This window comes from Echiichthys vipera (genome assembly GCF_963691815.1).
Source record: "Echiichthys vipera genome assembly, chromosome: 3".
In the NCBI taxonomy this organism is placed as follows: domain Eukaryota; kingdom Metazoa; phylum Chordata; class Actinopteri; order Perciformes; family Trachinidae; genus Echiichthys; species Echiichthys vipera.
Genome location: NC_139828.1, coordinates 5866360 through 5876359, shown reverse-complemented (window position 1 = coordinate 5876359; position 10000 = coordinate 5866360). Strand labels below are relative to the sequence as shown.

The following is a 10000-nucleotide window of genomic DNA, read 5'->3' as shown; positions in this document are numbered from 1 at the left end:
ATAAAGCAGTCATTTGTCCTTTGAATGAACATTACAATCTTATTTTTATGTAGAGATGCACCGGTCCAGTTTTTTCTGATCCAAGCAGATACCGATACCTGGGCTGGGCGGCCGATACCTGATACTGATACGCTACTACTTTTGAATGAATGAAGCGTATACTTTGCCATGTGAGCGAAGGCATCAGGCTTGACATAAACATTTAGCCTTGTTAAAAAAGGTAACAAATTAACTCAAATATATATTGTAATATTATTTATTAACAAATATCAAAGTGTCCATCAGCAGCAAAAAGAAATAAATAACACTTCCATGTAAAGTGCACTACAAACAGATATTTTCAAATGTAATATAAAACCCTAACCGGTGCAAACATAGAATTGAAGGGACTAGGTCGCTGTAACTGTATTTACAGTGTATGATATTAATAACAAAAAGAAACGTCTGGATCCGAATGCTGTATCGGCCTCATTCATCCGATATCCAGCCAATTAGTCAATATCGGACCGATATCAGATCCGGGGCTCAGTGCATCTCTAATATTATGCTGACATAACACAGGTAAACTTAAAAAGAGTGTGTACTTAAGTACTTAATACAATAAGAAAAAGAGGAGTAGAAAATAATCCCAGTTATCTTTTCTAAAGTCCTGGCTATATTCCAGTACGCAGTAAGTAAAAGTCAAAGAACACTATGGCCGTTCATTTTCATTAACTATTAATCTGCAGGTAGTTTTCTCCATCAATAGATGAACTGATCTATTAAAATATCTGATTTAAAAAAAAATACCTGTGGCAATTTCCTGTAGCCCAAGATTATGTCATCCACTTGGCTTAATTGTTTTGTCTGACCAACGCGTCGAAACATAAGGATTATTAGTTTACAATCACATAAGACAGTGTTTTTAAACCTTTTAAGGCTTGTGACCTTTTTTAAATAAAGCAGTGTCAACCTGCGACCCCTTATTACTGAACAGAAATCTATAAGTTGCATCTAAACGTGTCATATTGTCTCATTTGAGCACAGGTAAAAATATCAGGTTTGAAGATTGAACATATGGCATGATGGTGGTCCATAGGAGGGGTCATGACCCCGGTGGGAAGCACTGTCTTCAGATAAACACACATAGTAACCTGAAACTAGAGAATATTTATATTTTCTGCTTGAAAAATGACATGAACCCTCACGCAGACAGACGACTACCCTCACTGCTACAGGCACTAAATCCCCAGTTCTGCAGGTCTTTGGACTGTGCCAGGTCGAACTGTCCTACAGCTGCTCCAACGGTTTAATGATTAACCCGCCTGTTTGTTTTTGTTTGTGTGTATTGCTTTCTCTCTGTGGCCCTAAAAGGAGTGTGTGTAGCAGAGGGAGAGTGTGTCCCGCCTTTGTGCCGCCTTCATGGATGTTGAGAAGCACGACAGAAGAGAGACATCACAGGTGACGGCTTCACTACGACTCCTGCGGTTACCTGGACAGACAAAATACTTAAAACGTGAAAAAGAACAGTTTTGAGCAATTTCAGAAAAACATAAACATTTTCTGACCAATATTTTGATTTAAATTGTGAATATTTGTAATGTAACTGTACCAAGCACAATCACAAGTTCAATAGCTTCTACGGTAATAGAGTTATATGAATTAGTGCTGTTGCCAGGTCAGGTCCTCCTAGACCAGGGGTGGGCGATTCCGGTCCTGGAGGGCCACTGTCCTGCATGTTTTAGGTTTCTCTCTGCTCCAACACACCTGATTCTAAGATTTGCTCGTTATCAAGCAGCTGAAGCTTGTCACAGTTTGATTATTGTTAAACTCAGGTGTGTTAGGGTGGGGAGAAACCTAAAACATGCAGGACAGTGGCCCTCCAGGAGCGGAGTTGCCTACCCCTTTCCTAGATAAACCTTTCAGTAAAGTTGCCTGGTTTTCTGTGAAATTGACCGTTGTAGCCCACATTTATTATAAGATATTATATTAATGATATACTTGACAATGTTAACCTTGTGCTGCAGGCTGGCTGAGCAGCGTTGGCAGTGTTCGGTCCGCTGTACGAGCTCTGCAGCCAGGAAGAGAAGAGCTCTGCGCAGTGCCTTCCCGGTGCTGGAGCAGCCCCTCCAGCCCATCCACCGACATGTGTATGAGGCTAACCTCCGAAACAGCAACGCCTGCCACGACAAGTAGGTTCTGCTCTCGTCAGCTCTGATCACTTCCAGTTAATTTCCCCCACTGCATTATTTATTGATTACATTTGTGAATGCATGTGATTCATCTGCTCTCTCTCTCTGTAAGGTACGTAGACTTCAGTGAGAAGGTGAAAAAAGGTGGAGGAGATAACGCCATCGCCAGACATACTCAGAGAAACAGGAAGTTGCTGGTCAGGGATCGGCTGCGCCTCCTGCTGGATGATGAGGACTTTCTGGAGCTGTCACCATTCGCTGGTCTGGGTCTGCCCTACGGGGACATCCCTTCAGCCGGCTGCCTGACTGGTCAGAAACCACTAGCTGCTAACTTTAGACTGTATAAGTGGAATAGTTTGACTAGTGCCTCCGATTAACTCAGTTTACTCGTCTGAATTCTGTTATTTTACATAGCAATTTATTTCCCACCTTACGGCGATGCACGGGTGACGCACACGCACGCCACTGACTTACACTGTGTGTGTTTGTATGTGTATCAATCCAGGCATCGGTAGGATCAACGGCCTGTGGTGTGTGTTCATCGCCAACGATGCCACAGTGAAAGGTGGCACAGCGTATCCAATCACAGTGAAGAAGCAGCTACGAGCACAGGACGTAGCAATTCGGAATCGCCTGCCTTGTGTTTACCTGGTGGACTCTGGGGGAGCTTTTCTACCGCTGCAGGTAAATACACACACGCACGCACGCACGCACGCACGCACACACACACACACACACACACACACACACACACACACACACACACACACACACACACACACACACACACACACACACACACACACACACACACACACTTCTGCCATACTAAGAGGAACAGTGTCTTTTCAGGAATATCTAATTTAATCTCTAATTGTGTGTGTGTGTGTGTGTCTGTCTGTGTGTCTGGGTGTGTGTGCGCATGTGTAATTACCCAGTCAGAGATCTTTCCTGATAAGAACCAGGGAGGAAGGACGTTCTACAACGAAGCCATCATGTCTGCCATGAAGATCCCACAGGTAAAGGAACCTAAAGGAGTAGACTTGCTTTACTAAAAATCATCTACGAATAAAAAAGGCTGTGAATTAATGAATGCGTTGTTATAAATATATACAGAAAATGTAGAATTATAAATTTCCGATACTGCAGCAAATGCAGTACATTTATGAGCTCTAAGGAAAATAAACCTTTTCTATGTGGATTGTGCACCGTTATGATTCTACAAACTGCTTTCCTGAACAAATAACTTTATTATTTAGTTAATATTTAACATTATTATACATTATATATGCAGTGTATTACATTGTCAACCAATTCTAAACAATCACAAATTAAATAAAGAATAAATACAAAATAAAATAAATAGTAAAACATCGTGTGCAGTAGTCAATTGCTGACCATTTTAACATTGCTATTTTAAACTGAAAACAACTAACAAAGGTGTCGGTGGTGTGCGGGTCGTGCACGGCGGGTGGAGCTTACATCCCCACCATGGCAGAGGAGACGGTGATGGTGCACCGGATAGGCACCATATTCCTAGGAGGACCGCCGCTTGTTAAGGCTGCCACGGGAGAGGAAGTCACACCGGAGGACCTGGGAGGAGCCACACTTCACGCTGAGTAGGTCCAAAAATCGAACCAGACCCAAGTATACGCTTATTTTTAAGAGTCAGTTAACAAGTCTGTCACTGTACCCTCCGGTTTCAGGGTGAGTGGCTGTGTCGACCATTTTGCTCGGGAAGAAAAGGAGGCGTACGACTGCACCAGAAACATCGTATCCACACTCAACTTCCAACTGCCTGAGGAAGAGGAGGAGGACGAGGAGAAGACGAGGATGAGGAGAGCTGAGGAGGAGCCGCTGTATAGTTCAGAGGAGCTTCTGGGGCTGGCTCCTAAATGTTATAACTACAGTCTGGATGTTAAAATGGTACAAATATGAGTGTAGGAAGACAAAACAAGACAGATTTATTTTTAGATTTTAGATTATCACTTCAAATTTTATGGCAGATTATACGGTTGGTTTGTTTGTGGAGACGTCGTTTTCACATCACGGAGGTCGTGTTACTGTCTACCTGTAATAACAAGCTGTCGGCTGTTTCTGTCTGTCTGTCTGTCTGTCCAGGTAGTCAGTCGGCTGACGGACGGGAGCCGCTTCCAGGAGTTCAAAGCCCGCTACGGAACCACACTCATCACTGGCTTCGCAAAGATACACGGGTAAAAGACACGCACACAGAATCAAATTTAGATAGGGAGGGCGGGGACAAATTCATTTTCAGCCAACAAACAGTAAGTCAAAGTCTTCAGTGATTTTAGAATAATAGTTATTATACAAAATAATTAAAACATTTTTTACATGTTTGCCATTTTCACATATCTCCGCAGTTTATATCAACTGCCAGTTGTCTGCCTGGAAGTCGTTGTTAGCGGGACGCCCGTAGAATCATAAAGAAGATGTAGTTTGTTTATTGTTGGGTGAAGAAACAAATGTTGTATTGCTCTCACTGATGCTGTTATTGCTTTTTTTATTCTGTAAATGTGTATGAGACACTTGCATAGTTTTGCTCACAAACTCAGTGACCCCTCACCTCATGAGATTAGCTGCCGCCCCCAGTGACGTCTTAGGCACAGGTCCCCTCCATGAAGTGAGCTCACCACATAAGCCAGGCTTATCTCCGTTAGTCTGACTCATTTTCAGTTCATACGTTTCCATAAAGCAAAATCAGCAAGCTCAGTTATCACGGCTACTTATGCAAACAAACTGACCTGGTGTGGAGCAAGTTAACCCTGTGCTCTAATACACATACTACCAAAATATTTAGTATTCCAGAAATAGATCCCAATGCATAGTCTGTCAAAAATACCCGGATGTTCTTCTTCTGGCTATTCTGACCAACAATCCTCATCTCATCTTCAACCGCTTAATCGGGGTCGGGTCGTGGGGGCAGCAGCTTTAGCAGGGGACCCCAAACTTCCCTTTCCAGGGCCACATTAACCAGCTCTAACTGGGGGATCCTGAGGCGTTCCTAGGCCAGTGTGGAGATATAATCTCTCCACCTAGTCCTGGGTCTTCCCCGAGGCCTCCTCCCAGCTGGACGTGCCTGGAACACCTCCCTAGGGAGGCGCCCAGGGTTCATCTTTACTAGATGATCCCGAACCACCTCAACTGGCTCCTTTCAACGCAAAGGAGCAGCTGCTCTACTCCGAGTTCCTCACGGATGGCTGAACTTCTCCCCCTCTCTCTAAGGGAGACTCCAGCCACCCTCCTGTGAAAACACATTTCGGCCGTTTGTAACCACGACCTCATTCTTTAGAAAATATGAGCAAGAGGGACAAAGTTCGAGGTGCGAAATAAAGAATTAGTAGGACCATCTGCAGTGTGCATTAAAATGAATGCAGCCTAAATGTTGCTTTACCACAGTTTCTGTAACACTGACTTAACAGAAAAGCGATTATTTTACTTGATGTTCTGCCATGCTGCCATATTATTTTAATTTGTTAACCACTGTTTATAGAAAATCACCTTAATTAAAAGAATTGAACGATGAATCATTAGATATAGACCTACATACAGTATGTGTTAGATGAAATGGTGTGAAAATGACCCCAGTAGAATGATAATAGCTGCGTAAATAGCTAAATAAACAAAAAATACAATTTCAAAACATAAATATCGATGAGAAATGTAGTATCTAAATCCAACACCCCCACTCACAAGCTGGCAGCAACCGTCCTAGGAAAATGCAACAACTGTGAACTGATGTGAATGAAATGAGCGGCGAGCTGTTACGTGTTTGATCTTACATCTGTGTATATGTGCTGTGTTGTGTTAGCCACCTGGTGGGAATAGTAGCCAACAACGGAGAGCTGTCGTACCAGGCTACGCTGAAAGGAAGCCATTTTGTCCAGTTGTGTGACCAGAGAGACATCCCCTTGCTCTTCCTCCAGAACACAGCGCCCACGGCAGCTCCAACGCTCTCCATAACGCAGGTGTTCACCCGCAGTAAAACACACGCACGCACACACACACGCAAACACACACACAGATATGTTGGAGCATCTAAGAGAGATTAGCTGCAGTGGCTCCTCCTGATTAGAAGAAAATAAAGAATGATGTTATTAAAGCCGTGAAAGGAAGGATGTAGTCAAATAATCTTGGTCAAAGTGACTTTTAAAAAAAATTCATATCTGTATTTTCTGTTTTTTGTCTTTTTCTCTCTCTCTCTTCTAGGCAGACATGCACAGTAACCGTCTGAAGGCTCAGGGCTCAATGATGTCAGCAGTAGCCTGTGCCTCCGTCCCCAAAATCACCGTGGTGATTGGTGGTTGCCATGGTGCTGACAGCTATGCCATGGTGAGAGTTTCAATAAACATTAATGTAGTTACAGTATGTGATGATTTTGTTGGTCTTTTACCAAGCTAGCTAAAGGTGGTATCATCCTTGATGCAGAAATATAAATATATACGGGACAATGTACAATTCTTTTCTTATAATTGCAACAACAAATGCAAACAGAGATCCTACAATATACATACAACACTATTCTACAGTGTCATATATTATGCTCATGCAGGATTCAGTGTTAACGCCACAGTAATTTGAACCTTGGTGCTGTTTGTCTCTAGTGTGGGCGGGCATTCGACCCTAATTTCCTGTTCCTGTGGCCCAACGCCAGAGTGTCGATGACGGCTCCGGGTCACGCCGGCTCTCTGCTTCCCCCTGACAGTGAGCAGCAGCCAGAGGAGAAGAAGCAGGAGGACTCATTAAATAAGAGACTGGAGAAGGAGAGCTCAGCGTTCTTCTCCTCCGGCAGGCTTTGGGACGACGGAGTCATTCTGCCTCAGGACACCAGGAAGGTAAAAGCGTTAACACAATTTCATCTTTGCCTTTTTTCTCCATTATGAAGTTTTGTTTTTTTATAAACAAATCTGTAACCCAATCCGTATGTCTGCAGGTTCTCAGAGACTGCCTGGACATCATCAAACAGCAGCAGTATCAGGTTTCCACAGAGAAACTACAGTCACCACTTCTGCGTGTATAGAGGCCGCCATCATTCTCCTCCTCACGTCCTCTGGACACAACAAACATCCGTCCACGTCTGCCATTAAGCTGCTGTTTTGTATTCAGTGTGGTTACAGTAGACCAATGGTCACTTTTACCAATGTGCCAAGAGGATTCACACCAAACTTTTAACACTTGAAGGCAGGAACACACCAAGCAGACTTCCAAGAACCAGTGGCGACAAAGGTTGCCTGTTGCGTTGCCTGTCTCTCCTCTAAAAAGTGGCACTTGGACACACCATAAAGGCCACAGCTGACGGCAAACTAGCACGTATGTTCTGCGCCTGTGTGAGAGGAAAAACTCTCCATACCAGCAGGTGGCGGTAGTTGGTATTTGTCATTTGAAAAACGATCTGTGTGGAGGCAGTTCCAGCCCACCGTGGTTTATCGAGTGGAGCAACTTTAACCCGAGTATGGTATTTGAGTCAAATTGACCCGTTTACACTTAATGGCCTTAGCTAATTTTATGTGATAAACATGCAAAAAATAAGAGCGCACATGCTATCATACCTCGCACATTTACATCCTTCACATGGTTTTGGGGTCAGTTTGACCCGTATACACAGAGACACACACGTACACAAACACACACAGAGAGAATGTGAGATTATTTTTTATCCAAGCACGAAGAACCTCACTGTCCCCCACTCTTTCACCTCTGTCATGCGTCCACAGCCACCACCACAAAAAAACAATCACACATCCATTGTTAATTGTGTTCTAGTAAATATATGTTAATGATTTATGAAGTAAACTTTAATTTCAGACTTAAACCCCAAGTGTGTCCTGGGTCAATTTGACCCGAGGGATACCAGGGGGACACAAAAGTGAAGACCATACAAGGGTTCAGATGCGTGGCTAGTCAACAGTGAAACCGCTTTAGCTTCAGATCGTTTCTAACAGTTTGTTGTTTGCAGGGTAGCGTGCTGCGCTCTGTAAAACAGTGGCGTGAATGAAAGACAGGATCAGACAGAGCACTTACTACATGTTTATGCCTGTTGAACAGGTGTCTTGATGAAGTTTGGGCATTTTACTCGTGCCACGCTTTTCTAACACTCCTCTGAGTACTGTAGAGAAGTCTGCTGCTGTTTGAGTGTTTGAGCCTTAATTCAGTTCAGGTGCCTGTTGTTTCTCTGTTTTTTTTATTATGGATAATCATGTTTAAATTTTCTGTCCAACAGTTCGTGTAAACCTGAGCACTGATCAAAAATACTACACTGTAAGAATCATGCTCTGTAATTACAAATGTAAATGAATCACTGTACTGTAGCTCTTATTTGTATGAAATAATATAAAGAAAGAATAGAAACAATAATGTAAATAAATGTTTATAGTGCAAAGCTAGTGTGCTGTTTTTAATAGTTTTAGCAAGGTTGGTTTCACAAATATGCAGGTGCCATTTTATTCATGACCTCAAACATTTAAACAGCAGTAAATCTGGATGTTTGTGCTCACGTGTTGTTACAAAAACCTGAGTAACGCGCTGTTACGTTGAAGCCAGCCCCACCTTGTTATTTACAACACTTGAGCTGGAGAAAACGCATTTGTCTGGGAAGTGCTGAGCCCGGATGAACTAAACTGAAGATTACACTGTTTTCTTCAGTCGACACATGCAACACGAGTTCAAGGCAAAACTCTGTGAACAATTGATGTACAAATGTTCATTCTGAGGGTGACGTAGTCCTTTAAAACTGCATTTTCTACGTTTTGCCACTTGGGGACAGCACAGGAAGCTGCAAACACAACACTGAGACATCACAGGGACAATGTGTAGGGGATTATAAACATTTACCTTGTGGCTTATACGTGTGTGATAACTAAATCAGGATGGATTATATTAGCATTTTTTTAATTCACAATATTTTTTCTGGGAGAAATATCTGGCGCATGCAGGATTGAATCGTTTTAATATAAATGTCTCTTCACAGAAGTCACTTTGAAAGATTCAAATCTGCCCTCCAGAAGCAGCTTGTGCGAGTGTTGATACGTAGCATTTACTTTAAGGTAAATAGCCATTAATGTTATTACCAAATGATACTTTTAATGATATAAGTTGTAAAGTTTTATTGTGTAAAAGAAGAGGGAAATTGTAAATAGCTTTTGAAATACATACTGCAAAAATACAGTTTGTACTTAATTGTTGCATCTGCTTAACAAGGTTGGGTGGTGTGGTGGTTAGCACTGTCGCCTCACAGCGAGAAGGCTTCTGTGTGGAGTTTTAATGTTGTCCCCGTGTCTGCGTGGGTTTTCTCCGGGTTCTCCGGTTTCCTCCCACAGTCCAAAGACGTGCAGGTGTTGGGTTCATTGATGACTCTAAATCACCCGTAGGTGTGAATGGTTGTCTGTCTCTGTTCGTCTCTATGTGCCCTGTGATGGACTGGCGTCCTGTCCAGGGTGTACCCCGCCTCACGCCCGATGTCAGCTGGGATCGGCTCCACCTTCCCGCGACCCCGACAGGGACAAGCGGATGATGATGAATGATGATTTTCACAAATATGTAGCTGCTTTTTTAATGATGCAATAAAACATGTCGATGCTGAACAAGTGAATGTTTTTGCTCAGGTGTTTTAACCAAAGGCAAAGTAAACTGTATGATGTAAAGTCTCTGTACACAAAAACTGTTCAAATGTGTTTATGAGAGGTATAACTGACCTCAGCAAAGATGGAAATAGCGGGAATAACATGGTATTTAACGACATAATAAATGCACCAAGTTTTATAAAGTGTCTATCAAAGAGCCCGGTGAAAACAATAATGCTTAAACCAAGAAGC

The 10000-nt window shown here is 42.8% G+C and overlaps 2 protein-coding genes across 2 annotated transcripts in view; one reads left to right on the top strand and one right to left on the bottom strand.

Annotated features, from left to right (window-relative positions):
* Positions 1-8663, top strand: part of LOC310945478 (methylcrotonoyl-CoA carboxylase beta chain, mitochondrial) — a 9601-nt gene extending 938 nt beyond the window's left edge. The window contains exons 2-13 of the mRNA XM_083911576.1: positions 1354-1440; positions 2007-2171; positions 2284-2480; positions 2677-2855; positions 3110-3190; positions 3612-3790; positions 3878-4097; positions 4293-4384; positions 6001-6157; positions 6399-6521; positions 6794-7024; positions 7123-8663. Coding sequence (XP_083767702.1) covers positions 1354-1440; positions 2007-2171; positions 2284-2480; positions 2677-2855; positions 3110-3190; positions 3612-3790; positions 3878-4097; positions 4293-4384; positions 6001-6157; positions 6399-6521; positions 6794-7024; positions 7123-7209 — 1798 coding nt within the window. The 3' untranslated portion in view covers positions 7210-8663. The remainder of the gene's footprint in view (positions 1-1353; positions 1441-2006; positions 2172-2283; positions 2481-2676; positions 2856-3109; positions 3191-3611; positions 3791-3877; positions 4098-4292; positions 4385-6000; positions 6158-6398; positions 6522-6793; positions 7025-7122) is intronic.
* A 1061-nt stretch (positions 8664-9724) lies between these two features.
* The window catches only part of LOC310945482 (retinal Mueller cells isomerohydrolase-like), an 8083-nt gene continuing 7807 nt past the window's right edge, over positions 9725-10000 (bottom strand). Inside the window, exon 14 of the mRNA XM_083911580.1 lies at positions 9725-10000. This exon is cut by the window's right edge and continues 208 nt beyond it. The gene's annotated coding sequence lies outside the window, so the exon portion shown is untranslated.